A 19,934-nucleotide genomic window follows, 5' to 3' on the forward strand; every position below is an offset into this window, starting at 1 on the left:
GAGTAAGAATTTTGTGGCTCTGGTGCTGAATGAGGCTTCTTGAATCTTTATTCCCTTAAAAGTGTTCAGAAAAGCTTCTGTGCTTTCCTACGTCTGTGTGGGCCTATGGAGCAGTGGTGGTTTAGAGTTTTATGTTTTTAAAGAAGGCTTTGGTGATTAAATAAAATTCCAAAGATGTGTAATAGTGTAGTGTAAACAGACTGTTTCCCCCCACTAAAGCTCATAGAACAAGACAGGTGCACTGGAGGGGGGTGTTGCGTTCTTTTTAATTACAACATCTTAGTAAACAGCATAATAATTTTAAAATGTGAGAGTTAATAGGACAGGATAATTTCACTTTATATAATGAAACTATACAGTGTATCTTTAATACATTTCTTTCTCTAAATATGTCTCTGAATACAGTTCTGAACAAAAGCATGCTTGCCCAAGTCTCCTGCCAGAGTCTATCAATCAGAGCTTTTGATGCCTTTGAGGTGTCAAACAGAGCCTGGATGGAAACTCTTTAGGAGAGTTAGACACAAAACAGTCTTATAAAAGATGCACCCAAGACATTCTAAGACTACATGATAAAGGATTACCCTGATTTGAAGCATTGGCTTCCATTCAATTAACTATATATACTAGAATAGATATCCGTTTATTTGAAAACTTACAGACAGTTGTCTAGACTTCAGACTAGCACTGTATAGACTTTGCTAATCAAAACGTTTTTACATTAGAAAGCTCACAAAGGCTACAACATTATACCTTATGAGCGACTGCTCCCCAGTCAGTGCCTGGGCTCTGCAGCCCTCAGACCGCCCAGTAGCACGCCTCTGCGCTCTTAAGTAATGTCAGTGCTCCAGATGAGCAATCAGCCATAGCCATGCTCTATAATTCACACTATTCTTCCATACCATCCACTCAAACTCAGCAGCTAACAATAAATTAGTTTCTACAAAGGAAGTAGTAATTGTACTTGCTAAGCAGCCAGGTCCTTAAGGTTAGATATAAAGCAATGAAAATGATACTATTTGGTCATCATTGGCAACAGCTTCCCTTCAACATAAGCCCTAGGACAAGTAATTCAGGAAATGGTTTTGCTTCCTTAGAAAGAGATGCCTTGATTTTACTCCTCAGTAACTGCAGGCTTGAGACACCTTAAGGTTAACTTAAAGATTTTTGCACCATTCTTTTTTATTGGTCATTTCTTCTGGGACTTTCACCCCCTCGCTGTTACCAAGCACACACACACACAGAACAGCGGCCGTACAAAAAGGCCTATCTAATCCCACTGTCTGAGGTGTGTATTGGCCAACACAGAGGAAGAATGGAAAGAACAGAGCAAACATACTGCAATATTTCTCTGAAGATTTCTCCCACCCTCAAACAGTTTGTAGCTGTAGAATTCCTGAGCCAGAAGAAATTATGGTTTTAGAAGTAGGAATCAGGTATTATCTGGCTTCTGGATAAAAAGAAAAGCAGGGGAAAGATTAAACATAGTGATCTAGCACATCTTGTATTTCAGAGAGCAAAGTGTTTTGTAGCTGTCAATCACAATGATTTTTGTTGTTGTTTGCTTCTACTAATAAGGGCTAAATAAAAGAAAATAAGCATTGTAAGGACTAAACAAAAGAAAACCGGTATTGTTTCTGCTGTGCCAAAAGTTCAAGTGAAGTGAAGCACAGAACATGCTAAAGAATCAGAAAAAAAAAGCCAGTTCTTGGAACGGGAAGGTACTTGCAGCTTTGCTTAGTTTAACAAGACTAAAATGACTTTTGCTTACTCCAACCACCTCTGACAAAGACAGCTGAAAACACTGCTTGGTTACAGATTCTTCTAACATGTGGCAGAAGGAGCTCTGAAGAAAGCACAAAGACTGGTGTTTTGCTCAAGGTCAAGTCACATATTTTTTTTTTCAGCAATGGCTTGTGATGAGATTATATAAAGCAATTGATTCCCCAGCACAGCTAAATACAGCAAGTGTGCTGTGCAGCAAAGCAGAAGTAAGGGTGCTTTTGTATCTTGATGTATGACTACTGTTCTATTAAAGCAACAGAATTTTAAAAAGTTTTAAGAAAGTATTTGGCTTTACTGGATAGGTAAAGATGACCTATCTATAAGGGCAGCAGAAGCAAGGTGTTTTAACAGTTTGATCAAATCATCTCCCAATTTAGCATTACTTTGCTGCTTATTTGTTCACTTTTCCTTTTCACAAGTGCACGTCCAATTCCAAGTGCAGATATCAGCAAGCTTTTCCCATGCTAATTGTTTAATTTTAAAATGTTAATCCTAACAATGAAATTAAAGACATGATTGGGAAAGCCCCCTTGAGCTCCTTCCAAATCCTTGTCTGATGTGCACAAAAAGATGCAACACAGAATTTTGTAGCTAGAAACACATCAGCCTGAAGATGACACCCTCCAACTGGCCCAAACTAGTAAGTGTTGCACAACAAGTAAAATAAAGATGGGACATTTTTAAACAAATTCTGCAGAAGTCATTAAACTTTATTTAACGCTGTAGAGAATACCACACTGTTGCATACAACATTTTCTGAAGAACGGAGGAAGGCAATTGGGTTGTGTGGATAACAACCTGTGTTTGGTTGCTCTGGATTTTATGGCTATAGAGTATTGTTGTATTGTCTTCATTTTCACACCCTTGGGCAGCAGATCAGAGTATCAAAGCAGCTCCTGGTACAAGGAAGACAGCTTTATAATCAGTCAGACAGAGAACCTGCCGTGACTGATCGGGGTGGGGGAAGGTTGGAGATTGTTAAAGACTTGCATCACATATTTTGACAAGTTTCTTTACCTCATTTCCTTTCTTCTTCTAACTAGGATACTTCACAACACTACTATTGCAATGTATGTGGCAGACACCTCCAAAGGAGTGCCAGAAAGTAAGCATTTATTGAAGAAGAAATTGCTATTTTGGTCAAAGAGCTCAGGAAACAGGCCTGGCGTTTGCATATTTGGCAAAGTAAAATAAACACAGAATGGTCTGTACAGAAGGATTTGGATCAGACTTTTACACAGTAGATTAATTCATTGCAGTGTCTCACCAGTAGATGCCCCACTTACCTTAGGCTTCTGTTCACAAGCCTTCTCATGCATGGAGTTGATTTCTCAGCATCTGTTATGGAACTACTCAGTATAATTTAAATCAGATTATTTCCCTCTGATTAATGATGTATGAGCTGGAGAAATATTTCAAAGGAGTTGCTGGCAAACCTGACTTTACTTAGCCTGAACTAAGTGACAGCATCTTTGCCACACAATGTTTAGATTAATTTCTGAGGTAAACTAACAAGCAAAAAAAAAAAAATAATACAGCCATCCCCATTCTGCATCAAAATAAGCTGATCAAAATGTCTCCTAAGGAGCTTATACCAACCAGATGATGTACTGTTGCTTAAAAAAGTGTTGGTTAAGGTAAAATAAGAATCTCCTTAATCCTTGCCAATTTTTTAAGCTGAAACTGTACAGGAAAAAAGGAATTTCCCTATACAATCACTCGAGTTTGAATGTTATTGCCCCTACCTACCACCTAGCCTTAATACAAGCATTTGCACTGTGTGTGAATCTGGTGCTGGCAAAACTTCAGGGAAGCAGCCTTCCTCACCCAAGTAGTACTCCATGGCAGCATGATACAGCTCATTGGTTTCCTTTGGCTCCTTTCCAGTTTAGCACTGCTCTGGGGTTGCTCCATATTTTGGAAATCCAAGGATCATCATGCAATTCTAAAAAATCCCAGACCGAGGTAAACCATAATGGTTCACTCATACTGCCTGTCAAAGTACACAGTATTTTAGAAGTGTGTATCCCTTATTACACTATAAACATCAGTACATCTAGTCATCAGTATCCTGAGTTAAACATATTCTTAGGCTGACAGTTGATGTGCTTATTAAACTCAGGATACAGGCAATATACAAGCTCATATTGTAGGAATTACTTACTGCAATGTTGAAACGTGACTGGGTTATAAACGATAAGCTCTGTATGAATGAGATACTGCTGTAGGTCCAGGGCTAGCATCACATCTTGTTGATGCTGCTTATGACCATCCTGGCCCTATTAACCCTCTTCCACCATAAGTCCCTTTATCCTTCAGGAGATTATCCTCTGCTGACTCCTCACTGGAAGCAAAGTCACCGCAAGAAGAAGGGAAGCTTCTTTAGAAGAGGAAAAACTCCCAAATGGCCCTTCCCGCTACACACACAACTGATGTCCAAACAGGGGCTCCCTACCCATTTCCTATCTCAGGAGAGAGGCACTCAAGGTGATTTTAAAAAAACAAAAACAAACACCAACACCACCACCCCCCCCCCCCCCAAACAACAACAACAAAACCCCCAACAAAACTCCTTTGGGGATCAGGAGTGCTTTTACAAAACTGTAGAAGGGAGACAGAGATCCACACATTTAGCTGTTCTTTCCAGACTAAAATACTAAAACCCTTCCACCTCTAGAAAAGCATGTCATTTTGCAACACGAAGCCTGGTTAAGTGCATATCTAGTTTTGTCTTGCTAACTGTGGGGTTTGCTTTCAAAGAAATGACCCTGAGCCTTAGAAAATTTAGTAATACTTCCAGTACACTTCAGGGTCCTTGATGAAAAGGTTTGTAGTCCACATTATAGTTGTTAGTATTTCTGCCTACCTTGTGACATTTTGAAAGCTACTCCAACTCAAAACAACCAGCTAGGTTGAAAGTGACGGACACCTAGATTAACACAGGTTGTGTACCTCGTGGGTCTCAATCCAAGCACAGCATTGGGTTCCCTTATCTACCTCTACCTGTTTAAGACTTTGTTGTGGTTTAATCCCAGCCAGCAACTAAGCACCATGCAGCCACTCACTCACTCCTCCCCGCTCCCAGTGGGATGGGGAGGAGAACTGGGAAAAAGAGTAAAACTCATGGCTTGAGATAAGAAAAGTTTAATAACCAAAATAAAATATAATAACAATAATAAAAGGTAATAATAACAGTAATGAAAAGGAACATAACAAGAAGAGAGAGAGATAAAACCCAAGAAAAGACAAGTGATGCACAATGCAATTGCTCACCACCTGCCGAATGATGCTCGAGCAGCGATCTGCCCTGCCCACCCAACTCCCCCCAGTTTATATACTGAGCGTGACGTTCTATGGTATGGAATATCCCTTTGGCTAGTTCAGATCAGCTGTCCTGGCCATGCTCCCTCCCAGCTTCTTGTACACCTGCTTGCTGGCAGAACTTGGGAAACTGAAAAATCTTTAACTTATCCTAAGTGCTACTTAGCAACAACTTAAATGTCAGTGTGTTACCAACATTATTGTCACACTAAACACAAAACACAGCACAGTACCAGGTACTAAGAAGAAAATTAACTCTACTCCAACCAAAACCAGGACAGAGTTGGCAAAGAGACACTGAAGGCAGTATTGATTATTATATATTTGACGATTGTTGATGTATCTGTCACATACTTACAGGCTTCATTTTAAAGTGTGAATCAACCAAAGATAAGAAGTGGGAACAGTTACAGGAAGGCTTTCATACACAAGCTGTGAAAAACGTGGGCTTCTCAGGGCTGCACACGTGCCATAGAACATGCAAAAACTGTTCATTAAAAAAACAAAATTTGCTTCTGGTGTTGTTCGACTCAACCCATATGCCTCCCAAAACAATTCTTAGTGCAGTTTCCGTAACTGATGCTCTCAATAACTTTAGGTAAGAATTTTAATATAACCTCTTTTCCTGGGGTAACCCACAGGTCTTTGTGCAGAGTGGCTGCCAGAGAAAACGTATTTAGAAAGCCTGCTATGACTCTTGGCTAACAGGACTAACCCCTGGTGCCCTGGAATATTTTCCTGTTGGTCACCTGGCCTGCAACACTTGTAACCGTGAATGATTCCCTAACATTTCTAGCCACTGTCTATAGGACTAATATTTGTTACAGACTTGATCCAGAGTTCAGTGGAAATTTTCTATCCTAGAGATGCCAAACAACTTCAGACCATGCCCATGTAAACTTACAGTTCACTTACAGATTGTGTGTGCTCTAGATTCTGCGTGCTCTACTCTGGAATTGTAACATCACATCTTGATCTTTTCCTGCAGTCTGAATAAATGGACATTTTGGGGGTTGTGTATAGTTCAAACTTCTGAGCAATGTATGAATAAAAATGGTGAACAACGCTCCACACAAAACAAACCAGATATGAGAAAAACACAACTATTTAACTGGAGAACCATCACAGAATGTCTGTTTTAAGACTAATGTTAAGAAGCTGCTCACTGTTGAAACATGAAAATCTAGCAAACAGTAACAAGCAGAAAAAAAAAAAAAAAGAGGCAAAACTGTTACTAAGAGATCTACATAATTCTAAAAAAAACCTGAGGGAAACAAAGTCACATGGTGCAGTACAACACCATGTTTTAGAGACTTCATTTTTCCCGATGATTAAGTTGCTAGTTGCTCTTTATTTTCCAGTATCGCAGTTGAGATGAGGACCCCACTGTGTCGAGTACTTTACGAAACACGGACCCTGTTCCAAAGGTCTTTCAGCCTTAGAAAACTGTAAGGCATCTGTCTCACCCCTCAATTCAAAGCACTGAACTCAAAGTGCCAAAGTGTTTTGGGATGCAGCTTTAAATGGCCAGATAGGAAAGTGGGGTAGGTAGGCAATGGCTATTACCTGTTCCCTCATTCCTACCACTTGCAAAGAAAGCTTGGATGTCTTGGCATAAAACAGATGGCCTAAATAGTGAGCAGGCAACAGCAACAGCACTGCCACAGTGATGGGCATGCCTCTCTCCGAGCCTCCCTTGTGAAGGGAGACATGTTATGCACCTGGTGTGTGAAGGGGGGAGGGAGGGGAAGCAATGGTTTTGAACCGTGTTGAAAAGCCCAGCTTCCTGCCACCCAGGCATTTTGATGACATCTTTGAGTTTGCTCCAGCAAATATGCACCCACATAAGCTCTGCTGGGAACACTAGTAAATACTGGATTATGAGGTTTATATCTAAATTTGGAGACAAACTATTCATTCTTCATTGCTGTTACATGACTGAATTCTCTCTAGCTGGCATTGCCAGTTTCTGCATATCCCATGAGAAGTTTTCAGTACAGTTAGCCAATAAGAAACATCTGGCAGAAAATTCTGTCTGGAAATCAAGAATACTATAAGCAAATTGATAACTCTATTCATTCCCAAAGATACATCCAATAGGGGAAAATCTCTTTGGGGAAGAAAAAGGGCTAGTTTCCAACAGAAGAACACAGCATTTCTTGTGACACTTCCAATGAGACTAATGGTTCATCTCTTTGAGGTAGATTGGAAGGACTGAGGATCCAAACAATTCCTGTGCTAAGGAAAACCCTAGACATTTGCCTTCTTCCTTAACCTCTGTGTCTTTCATAACACCAAATAGAATATACACCTTCTAAACGTAGAACCCGCTACTGAGCTTGCACAGTTTAAGTCAACAAATATATTTCAGAATTCAACTGCGTAATTCTGACTTTGTTCCCTTGTGTAGTGGGTTGGCCCTGGCTGGACACCAGGTGCCCACCAAAGCCGCTCTATCACTCCTCAACTGGACAGGGGAGAGAAAACAAAACAAAAGGCTCGTGGGTTGAGATAAGGACAGTTTAATAAAGTGACAGCAAAGGAAAACAAATGTTGTTATTCTCTACTTCCCATCAGCAGGTGATGTCTGGCCACTTCGTGGGAAGCAGGGCTTCAGTACTCACAGCAGTTGCCCTGGAAGACAAACATAAATAACAAATACCCCCACTTCCTCCTCCCTTCACTTGGCTTTTATTGCTGAGCTGATGTCGTATGGTATGGTATATCCCTTTGGTCAGTTTGGGTCAGCTGTCCTGGTTTTTTTCCCCTCCCAAGATCTTGCTGACCCCCAGCCTGCCAGTGGAGGTGGGGGGGAAATGTTGGAGAGCCAGCCTTGATGCTGTGCCAGCACTGCTGAGCAGTAGCCAAAACACTGGTGTGTTATCAACGCCTTTCTAGCTACCAATGCGGAGCACAGCACTACAAGGGCTGCTACGGGGAGAATTAACTCCATCTCAGCCAGACCCAATACACCTTGACAGAGCAAAGAATATAAACACGTCTACAAACTGATCAGTCATTTACATGATTTCAAAACCAGCCCTAAGGTGCCCTGTAAGGAAAACATGCAACAGTCACTTATCAATGTGGATTTCATTAACAACAAAATCCTACACAAGAGTGGTGAAAGCTAGCCAAATTCTGGAGGGTTACATCAAGGATAAAATTTGACCACTATTTTTTTTTTTTTGCCAGTCTCACTGTCTGGATTTATAAATACTAGGTTACCCAAAGGCTCTCTACCTTGAAATAATGAGCTGAAAGAAGTTGAGGGTTAGTTTTTGAGATTGTTCAGCAATCAGTCATCAGGACAGAAAGGTTGTCCTGCTGAGAAAGCAACATGAGGAACGGATTTATATGATGCATTCTAACTGCATGCATTTGGCTTTGTATTACTAAGAACAGATTAATGAAATAAAGTATATACAGGACTTGTTAATTAAAATTAACATACAATTCACATGCATCAACAGATGAATATTTGCCCTAAGGAGCATGAAGGACAGCAGAACAGACAACAGATGCCAGGCAGATCTCAAACTCACAAAACAATTCCTTTGGCCACACTTACAGAATCAACTAGCGCTCAACTGCTGTCCCTCTTTTTCTTGTTAAAAGTTAAAAAGCAGCAGCATTACTGTTTCTTTGTGTACTGATAGAAGAAAAGTCCTCAGCAGGGACCAGTGCCTCCAGCACTGTGCCTAAGTCCCCTGCACCCACAGAGCCACGTTCCCTCTGATACAGGGCAAGGCAGGGGCAGCCCACATGCTGCTGCTTATACAAGTGCCGAAACAATGAGAGGAGCCCAAATGAGGCCTAATACTCAGAAAGCATCAAGTCTTCTTTGTCCCGTAGCCTCCTGATTATCTGTTCCACCTGCCCCTGTAGGGTGGAAAGAGGCATCAATGAAAAAGCCACAACAGTGCTTAGTTATTCCCTGACTGAGCTGTGTGCTGGTGGGTGGGGGCTGTTCTTTCATCACCTGATATCCTGCTCAGGTCCCCACTCCTCGATTGCTAATAATTATTTTTTTTCAGCAGGCCATGCACTGATAGAATTCACCTACTTGCATATCAGAAAGCTGCTTTTTGTTTTTCCACAGGCAGGGATGTGTTTGTTGTTTAGGAGAAGGAGATGTTCCAACCTGACCCAGCTACTGTGGTTAGTAACACTAATGACTTACGGATGTTTTCAAGTACAGTGAGCAAGTAAAACAATTCTGATAAATGCAACTCAAAGTTCATATCTGCATTATTGAGATGCATAGAAGGGAAAGGGAATGGTTACAGAAACAGATGAGGGAAAGAAGCAAAGACTCTTAACATCAGTCCATCCAGTTTATCCACATCTTCATAATTAAAGGTTGTGCAGTAGTTTGAAGATGGTAAGCTGTAGAACAGAACAGAAGCATCAGACTTAGGGGCTTTTGGCATATTCCAGGTACGAGCAACAGTCTGGAAATAATATGATATTGATTTTTCTTTTTTTGCAGGTATTTTCAATCCTCTCTCCAATTCAGAGATACCTTCAGTATCACTTGTTTTAATAGAACTTTTTCTGTATATTCACCAGAGGGCTGTGGAAAAAATGAACATAAGGCACAGAAATAGATGTGTAAAATGGACTACCCTGTGTTGGGAGTGATACTGTTGGCCAGTAGGAACTGGAAACTCCTAGCAGAGAAGTGAGCACTCCACAATAAAAACCACTCCTGAAGTGCTGACATGCTCTTTCAAGCAACTAATTCCATTGACAGACCAGATAAATGCATCATGGTACTGCCCTAATTGTCTTGCAGCAATGTTGCTGTTGCCACAAGTCTCCAGATTCACTGGGGCAATAAAATCAGCTGCTATGCAAGTGGAAATGACATAAAAATTCTTCTATGAGAAACTATCCATGAAATATGAACTGAAATGTATAGAAAGATGTGGTAGTATAGTATCTTTGGCTTGTAAGTCTTCAACAATTAAAACAATTATCTCTTAAAATAGGATCTCTTTTGTAACAAGTTTTGGTTGTTTCTAGAACTTTTCTCCTAAGAAGTTCCTGTAAAGGTAGTTATGGGAATACTGTGTGCTGCTTGGGAAAAGTTTAACTCATTTATCTTGAATTGGGGTTGTTACATAACACCATTGCTACGTAATCCTTACCAAAAAAGTTACCACAGATCAATGGCATTTTAACTATTTTTTTTATGTAGATACTGGAATATTTTATCTTCATTTAAAACAGTAGGTTATGTTACATCCTTTTATGCATGACAGCTGTTACAATGCTAAGTATCAACACATCCCTCAGAGGCAAAACATCTGGTTTGTGTATTCCTGAAGTAAAATGTAATGAACCACATGATGTGTTTTTAAAGTAACATTAATACCACCAGTATTAGACGAACCACCACCAGTATTAGATGAACCAACCACAAACATTAAACTGACATCTGAAGTCCAAAGCGGAGTTGAAAGAAGTCAAGAAGGGAAAGGTTTGTGATTTCCTTGGGAGTGGTAGGGGCAGGCAGGGGTAAGATGAGAATTCAGCACTTAGTAAAAACAAAGCCAATAAACCAAAAGGATGGACAGTCTCCCTCAATGGGTATGCAGCATGGTTTGGGGACCACTCCCCCAGGAAATAAGGTTCAAGTGAAAACTGAGGTTGAGCCTTTCACAGAGGCAGGAATCTAATTGTTAAACCTACACTTTTGTCCAAATAGGCTCTCTTTTCTGCCTTATAAAATGAGCAATGGAAACCAATATATTTAATTCTGTACTTTGACAAATTATTGTATGTTGAAGGAAGCAATTGCTTTCAAAAATAAATATTTTCTGGTATAACAAAATTGACCTTTTTTTTGTTCCAATGACCAAAGAAAAGCAAAGCAGCAGTTATTTCCATGGTCTTCCTTAGGAGAAGAATTGAGTACCTCAGGAAAGCAAGTTATTCCAACAGCTGTTGACTAGATTTTGCAGTCTGTATGCCACTCTTGCTACTCTATGCAAGATGTACAGTACACAAATGAGTGCAGAGCCAAAGGTGCCTGTTTGGTCAGTGATAAATTCCTCATCTTTTAAACAGCAGTACTGCAAGCCCAGCAGAAAGCTAACTGCCTGCTAGTCAGGAGAAAGCCAGCAACAGCTAACAATGTGACTGTGCTTCTTCCCAAATAGCTGCAAGATCCTGCTACCTCCAACCACAAGCAAGCCTCCAGCACCCAATGTGAGCCCCTTGCCTCCAGGCTGATGGCCAGCTGCTCCTCTGTGCCCTTTTGCCAGGATGGCGGCAGTACGGGAGGTTGACAAGACCCTGGAGGTGCACAGTCCTGGCAGCCACGTGAGCTCTTTGTCCCTTCCTTGTTTGGCAGCAGGCTCTCTGCCCCATGGCTGCAGATCAGACTTTTGGGTGTCTACACAGTGCTGGGACAGAAACACTCACCAGCATCAGCTCACCTCCCAAGGGCCTCACCACCCGCTCACAGATCCTTACCTCCAGAGGCGCTGTCCTTGTTCAAAAAGGGAAGAAACCTAGTGTGCCATCTGTGCATGGCACCGACCCCATGGCGGTCAACATATTGAAGTTGCACACTCGGTAGGTAGGTACAATCTCCTGCACCTCCTTTCTCCTTTTCCAAGTGATGGTTTATCAAGGTTAGGCCATCTGGAGAGTGGGGAAGGAAGGGTAATTGAGCATTCGCAGCCAGATCTACACCGTGTGCAGCTTCTCTTTTATTAATTTTGCCTTTTCTTCCTCCTCATCCCTGCAAAACATCTGCAGTCTTACGAGTTATCTCCAGCCACGATCTATGTGTGGAAGTAAATTATCCCTACAGGCTGTGTGTTTGCTTAATCCAGAATTTACTGGCTGCCTTCAATGAGAGTTTTGCCGGGGTATTAGTTGCAAACTCTTACATCCTGTAACACAGCTAATGGGACTGCAGTCCCCGCTCTTGGTTGAGGTGATGGCCCAAGACAATGGCAATCAGCCAGGAGGATGCAGAAAAACAACCTCCACCCGACAGGAACTCTGTGTAATGTGTTTGTGTTCATGTCACAGCCTAACAAACATAAAGTAACTCAGCACCAAACACACAGCCCGTCAATTAGCTCCTCTTTTCCAGGGAAAGCTTTATCTTCTAATCATGTTTAAGCAGATAATAAACATTAAAACACGACAGGGTAAAACTATCCAGTCTGCAGTACCTTCTTCTAAAGACTTCAATTTAAAAAATCCCAAACATACCAGCCACATTTCTTCTTCGGGCAGCTCCTGTTCCACCCTTGGATGACCTGTTTGAGACCACTAATGTCTTTTTTGCTAGGGTCAGGGCAAAGCAAGGCCCTACTGTTACTTTTCCTCAATGTTTTATAGCATGTGATACTTTCCCTTTAACCAGTTTTGAGTTGCTGCCCAAGAAAAATTACTCTTCCTGCTAAAAATTAATGTACAACAAAAGAGAAGCCCAGACTAGTTAAGCAAATGTCTTATCAAAATGTTTCTGACAATGTTGTGGTGCTTCAGTAGATGGCGTCCACTGGCAGGCTGAGCACAGGTCCAGCAGAGCCAGCACAGGTCCAGAACTGCTGCAGGTCCTGGCTTTGGGAACAAAAGCCTCATTACCTTTTGCAAGACTAACACAGGTTCAGTAACCCATCTCTTTGCCTCCCTTTAAGTTTCAACTGAGAGAAGGTAGGATTTCCTTTTCTAAAATGTGTTCCTCCATCCTGTTTTGTTATGATTTTACAAAGCAAACAAATTGTTTTTCAGATGGAGAGCATTTTACCCAGGCGGTATTACAGGGGGACATGCAGGTACCTCTCTTCTGGTTGTTTTTTTTCCAGAGCACTGTCTTGTTAAATGTAGAAAAAGTATTCCTATTAATTATGGAAGGTAGAGAAGGAAGCCTTTGCTCTCACGCTGGAGGACACAAACTCGAGGAGTCCGAACTCATGCTCTGCAATGCTCTAACAGAGCATCTCTGCCAACTTCACTGCCATCACCTCAGGATGGCACTCAAAGTCAGGTCTGAGTCTGAGAGCTACAGGCAGGTTCATAGGCAAAGAACTGCTACGGCTTTATCCTGTCAGCCTTGCAGAGCTTTCACAACCTGACACAACAGTCTAATATGGTATCCTTTTTGTTTTCTGCAAAACATAGATTGCCTGGTATTACTGTAGCAACAGGGGGAGAAAATATTAGCACCCTGCAGCATTTAATTATAAAACATGACATCATTTGACACAAAACAGGCTCTTCCATTAGACAAGAAGGAACATGAAAACTGGGGACTGGCAGCTGTGCTAGTGAAGAGCTACCCAGTCAGATTTATTGGTTGGCTACTACATGATCTCCCATGTTGCAGCAGCTCTTCATTTTGCAGGTTCTCTCTGAAAAATTTACTGGAGAGTTTTTAGCCTGTTGAGGCCAGAAATTAAGAAATTGTAATGAATCAGTGGCTTTTTCAAGTGTTGGGTTCACTCTGGCTCTTTTTTTTGATAGGCTATAGCACTCAGCCAGAGTAATGTTTCCTACTGCTGCAGTGCCATGGTGCCAGGAAAAATGTGGTCTAGAGATAAGGAAGTATCATAGTTAAAATGTCACATACCTGGGAATGCAGAAGACAATGGAGATTGTCTCCAGATGTAGTGCTGTGTTTTCCAACTGAAAATACAAGTCAACATTTACCTATAGATACTGCATCAGGAAAATGAATCATGCCCAATAATAAGCAAAAAGCCTGTCCTAGGACAAGTATTTAATAAACAAATGTTGACTTTTTCTTGGCCTCTCCATGATAAACAATTAATTATAGCTTAAGAAAATACTGACATCTCCAGTTTAACAACGTATGTATGTACACCAAACCTTAAATTTACACAATATGAGCCACAGACGAGAAAAAAATGTTTGCAATCTGAGACACTTTTTGATCATTCTCGTTGGAGCTCTGATGTTCCTCTCCTGTCCCTAGCTGTACCCTTCCCTGCCAGTAATTGTGCTCCTAAGATTGCTCATACCTTTTACATTAAACAAGAGAAAAGAAGGACTGCAGAGACAGGGACTAGAAAGTAATAACTCAGACCCTGCACAGTGCCTTCATCAGGATTACTGCAGTATTACTATACTTGTTGTACAGGCCTCATGAGTATCATCTTTTTCCCTGGACACAGGCCCAAGCAGCAAGGAAAGAAGAAAGGTGGCCTACACAGAAGTGGGGGGGGGGAGATGTATTTATAAAACCTGAGGGGTAGGATGATGTGGGAAAGGAAGGCTTTGTGAAAAGGCATGTATCCTCACTTTGTGGGCAAGTTTCTTATCCTCTAGATAATTACATAATTGCTCCCAAACACACCTATAATGTGACAGAAGGCAAGGTTTTGGTTTCTTGTACAGGCTGTTAAATCTCTGAGTGATTCACTATGCTCTTTGTGGAAAAAGGATACTTACTCTTTAACCTCCTAATAAGGTTTTTTGAAAATCAGATTGTTTCTGAACACTTTGCATATGAAAATTGCCGGTTTTTTAAGTTGACTTGCACAAAATATCTGAAATTAACAGGGCATAACCTGCTTTCTTTTATTCCCAGGAACCTTACACACAGTGATTAGGACTTGTGAGAAATAGATGTACATTTCTTCACACTTAAGGACATTGCATATTTCAGTGAGATTGATGAAGGTGATTTGATTTTTCACACAATTCATTACAACACTGTGCTCATACTGATGTAGGGGCTGAAGCCAGCAATACTGAACTCATACAGAGTTTTATTTCTCATCTGAAAACTATGGACGTGTAGTTTTTGTGGGTTGGTTTTTTTTTGGTTGGTTTTTATTTTTAAACAATGGCTCAAGGACTATTGACTTAATTGGTCTCCAGTTCAGGATTATGATTAACACAATCTAGGAACTATGAACACTTTCAGTCTTTTGTCTGCACTCAGCTAAGTTCTGCCATTTTAATCAGAAGTCAGTTGTTTGAGCACTAGACAGGATACCACACTTATCAAAGTGTAAAATCAATTTTGGAAGGCCAGCATGACCCTGAGAACCTGCAATATAAAAAACCACACAGGCTTCATGCCAGTGGTGTCCAGCATATGAACAAATAAAAACAAATGTGTGCTAGCATTAGCTGATTGCTGCAAGTTCATAGACCCTCATCACACAAAACTGCTTCCCTTGAAAGTACAATTGTACTGTAGCATAAAATTTGTACTAGGTGCTTTATATATATATGAAATCCCCATAATCATCCCTGCAAAAAAACAATAACAAAGGCAATGTCAATCTGACTGCTGGATATGTGGAATAGTCTGGAACAAAACCTTTATAACAGAGAACACACATCTTCATCCCAGAATAATAATCACAAAATTGTTCTTACATTCCCTGGTTGTCGTTATCTCCAAAACAGCCACATTGGCAGAAAGACCCATTGACCATTATGATGAAAATGAACATTAACCTTTTCCTGCTAGTAACAAACAAAGAGTGAATTGGTGGATACAGCATGTATTGTTGCAGTTTTTCCACAACTGTCACCCAAAGCCAGCCAGAAGTCTGAAGAATAGTAGAGAAAAAAAATAGTGCCTTGTATGTGCAGCTATAGATTGGGGAATGGAACCACTTTTTCTTTACAGTTAGACTAGCATGGCTCTGTTTACTGGCTTATTATTTGTTCCCCCCTCATTGCCAGGTAGGGGCATGCAATGACAACAGTTTCAGACTCTCCCCCAGGAAAGAAAGGATCCTGTTAATTGAAAAATAATAACATTGACCCTCTGTGTGTCCCTAGTACTCAAATAAAACAGGACTGTTAGTTCAATAACATCCCTTTACTTGGAGATGATAAGGCAACACAGTGACTGACAGAATTCATTTACAATAACCCATAAGCTCGCATTTGTACCACTATGCTGACTGCCTGATGACTGTCTGGAGAACATAAGTACCAAATTCTCCTCAATTTCTCACACTGCTACAATGTGATGACACAACTTTTTACTTGTTTTTTAATATACGATGGCTCTGGAAATGCACTGAATAACCGTCTTACAGTATGTGACAATATATGTATAGTGTTGAAGTGAGACTCTTTCAAAAAAGGGAGCATATTATCCAAGAAACACTAGCAACAATCAGACTACTCAGCCTTGCATTACAGAAGCCAATTGCAGTGCCAACTTTAAGATAGCAGTAGAGTAGCAGAGTCGCCTGCACGGCCACAGCCTTAGTTAATACCACAGAAACCTAAATTCTTTTGCATATCTGAATTCAAAGGAAAGCATGTGATCCAGAAGATTACAAACAGCTAAGCATTCCACAATTTGCAATTTCATTGCTGCTTTCCCATTCCTCTTCCTTGTTTCAACTTTTTTACAGAAAATATGAAAATAAAACAGGTGCATTTGTAAATACCTTTGAAACAGACTTTGGTAATTACTCTGCCTCGTGTTTTAGCTAGAGAGCTTCTACTGAAAAAGTAAACCACTATAGTTAAATAAAAGATGCAATAGAGCACACATAAAAGAACTAAACAACTGCAGAAGTTTTTAACTGTTATCTCAGAGTAATATCTAACTGAAGTATAATTTTAGTAGCTGAATGCCGCATTTCAGTGAAGACCAGTTTTAGTAATAAAAGTGGTTAAGTGCCTAAATCGTACAGGTTTCCTTGAGATAAAAAGCTCTTATATGAACATAATATATGAGCTATTATTCTAGTGCTTTAAGAAATTGGTTATGTTACAGAGTAGCTTAACAGTACCTTTAATATTTTGAAATTATTAAGAAGGTAAAATATAAACTCAGAGCATTATATGAGTTTTCTGGCATGGCATCTTCCATCAGCTTGAAGAGTAATACAGAAACTTCAGTTACTTCACACCCATTTGCATGAATTATGTCAATGCACAACCTCAGCTGTCACAAATCCTATGTCTTTAGGAGTCACTGTTAAAGTTTTGGTAAACTTGTTCAACTTTAAATGCAAATTGCTGTTGTCCATCTATTAGATTGAGAGCAATCTCTCAGAGTGCTGGGATGCGCTGCTGTCCAACAGTGAGATGATGGAAAGAATGTATGTGGCTTTCTCCCTTCATTTCCCATTCCTAAAGCTTTGGTTGGTAATATACATCCTGCTCAAAGTGGACGGCTAATAATTTTTGATTGTCAAATATTGTCCAGGAGTTTCAAAGGAATGCGCACATTTTTGTGACCTCATCTGCTATTTTTGGAGCATTAGTCTACACATTTTGAACACTACTTTAATCTGAGGATGTGATCCATTAACCTGAATGTGGGAGACTCTTGGACATTTGCAAACATCGGAACAATGACTTGATAAATTATTTAAACTTGGACTTCAAATTATGGAATGGAGAACATACTTGTTTTGTATCAAACAATGAAATACAGCGTTCAAAGAGAAGAAAATCCCAAAATTTCTGTAAGTCAGTGGAAAAAATAATTTATTGCAATTTCTTTTGCACATTAACGTGAAGCATTTATACATATATATTCTGTGCTGATAAGGTATACTAGATATAGACAATTTTTGAACACAAAGTAATTGCACTATCCTATTTTGTAATGCAAATATTCAGAAATTATCAGTCATATAAGAACAGGTATTATTCACATAAAAATGCACTGTATGTTGAAGGTCTACGCATCTGAAACCTTTTCCGCTTTTAGTAACTGTATCAGCTGATAAAAGACACTATGTCCCTTTATAAGCTTTACATCCCTTAAATATGCCATAATGCCTAGAATATTATCAGGTCCTCCCAAGGAATAAAATAAGATCATTTCTGAAAATTAGACAGACCAAACCAAAAGGCAACCATGACAGCCATGTCCTGGCAGCATGCCTTTCAATTCTGGGGGCTGGGGGCACCATCAGAAAAGAATCAAAGCACTACAGATGGTCTAAAATTGTACAGCAATCTATTATTAACAAGACAACTTAATTTAGTTAATATAAATCAATGAGAAATACATTGCAAGTGAACAGCATTTCAGTAGAAGTACATTGGCACATGCTTCAAATGGCAGTATCAAACAACTGCCCCCTTTCAATATAGGAATGTTTACATAGTGTCTACAAAGGGAAAATGCAGGGTGATATTGAAAGAGGAACCTTTTTCTAACCAGGAATTTACAGTGCATCAAGTGTTATTCACAAAATGAACAGGAAGCATGGTAATAGCAGAACTATATCTGATAAGCCACATTTATACAATAATTTTCATAATGCTGCTGTAGGTATTTTTAAAAATAGTTCTTTATGTTCATTGCTCTGCCCAACAACTGAAACACCTGTCTTTCCAGAAATGTCACTGATTAATGTAACCACTATACTTCAGAGATGAAGATGAAGATGTGAAGCATTAGATTGAAGTGGTTAGTTATGGCATGCATACTACAAAATTTTATTCAATATTATCTGGTGTTAGGAAGAGCCACATGACTGACGTGCAAAAATGCGTATCAAAAAAAGGAAAGCTTGAAATACATGCTCATAGCAGAGATATAACAGTACCAAACATTAAGGATAAAAAAAAAGCAAGCGAGCCTGGAGAAAAATGGTGAGTATGACTACAGGAGTAGGGAAAAAGACAATGAATGGTACTGCACATGGCAATGGGATATATGATGTGAAATAACATCCATAACTCAACCTTACTGCCTGGCACCCTATTTTGGGGACAGTATTGCACCCTATCCAGCGTCCTCTTCCTCTTCCCTCAGCTCAGAAAGCATCTTGCTTTGTTTCCTTGAGTGCATGCAAGTAGAATTTGAGAAGTAAGGGATTTTCTTTGAAGCAACAACATAGTGGGTCAATGCAGTGACAAAATACATTTTACAACTTGCAACCAATATCAGTACATAATAAAAATAATTAAACACAGCATATGTAACGCACGTATTTCTTTTCTATGTGTTGTATGTAGGAACGTACAAATCCTACATTCCCTGATGAACTACCAGCTCTGACTGAGATACTTTAACTTCTTCCCATCAGTAGTGTGGGGATGGGACAGAAGAGAAAGCTATTTGAAAGTGGGGAATGATGGAAATTGCAGTCAGACATCTGAGGCTCTCTGCAAGCTTTATTTTTTACAACAAATCTGTTTCTCAAGAGAGAAACTGCAGCTGAACCTCTGTTAAAATAATAATGATGGCAATAATTAATCCCATAACATGCAAACAAGCAGATGCAAAATGAGTAATTGGTCACAGTTGCTTTTGTTCTATGTATATTTCTCATGCAATTATAATTTTTGCTGTAATGGTATCATGGAAGAGGTATCTTAAGTGGACAAAAGTAAAGGAGCAGCACTCCAAACCAACACTGATTCTTGTAAATCGGGTCTTTCTCAGAAGTAACTACTGCTCATGGTGACTGATAGTGCAGATGCCAGCTTAGGAACCAAGTTTGAGGTACGCTGAGCAGCTCCGACCCTATCATTTTCTACAGGCCTAGCAGAGAGACAGCATATTTTAAGCCTTGGTTTCACATCTTTAAGCCAGCTCTAAGTATTTTGTCCTCTTTCCTCGCAATATATTAATTACTGGGCTTCAGGGTAAATATGCTGATAGATTTGCAAATGCTGAGCTAACCACTCGCTAAGGGATATAATGAAAAGGAGAATATATCACTAATGTGAATCGATCCTAGATTTAAAGATATTGGAGGTAGAAAACTTCACAGTAAAAGAATAATCAGCAGAAATATCTTCAGGATGATTTAAGAAATATTTTCATTTTTACTTCTATAAGCCACTTCTTGCCATATTCTACAGTGACCTTTCAGGAAATTTACTATATAGTT

At 39.9% G+C, this 19,934-nt stretch overlaps 1 protein-coding gene across 3 annotated transcripts in view; it reads right to left on the reverse strand.

Moving 5' to 3' along the window:
* Window positions 1–3,314: 3,314 nt before the first annotated feature.
* Window positions 3,315–19,934, reverse strand: part of GUCY1B1 (guanylate cyclase 1 soluble subunit beta 1) — a 58,935-nt gene continuing 42,315 nt past the window's right edge. The window contains exon 14 of one of the 3 annotated variants that reach the window (XM_049792903.1): window positions 3,315–3,727. In XM_049792903.1, coding sequence (XP_049648860.1) covers window positions 3,671–3,727 — 57 coding nt within the window. In that variant the 3' untranslated portion in view covers window positions 3,315–3,670. Of the gene's footprint in view, window positions 3,728–11,181; window positions 11,758–17,558; window positions 18,876–19,934 lie in introns of those variants that run through there. The other 2 variants (XM_049792922.1, XM_049792912.1) reach the window with 2 other exon arrangements.

Source organism: Accipiter gentilis, chromosome 3 (genome assembly GCF_929443795.1).
Source record: "Accipiter gentilis chromosome 3, bAccGen1.1, whole genome shotgun sequence".
NCBI lineage: Eukaryota > Metazoa > Chordata > Aves > Accipitriformes > Accipitridae > Astur > Astur gentilis.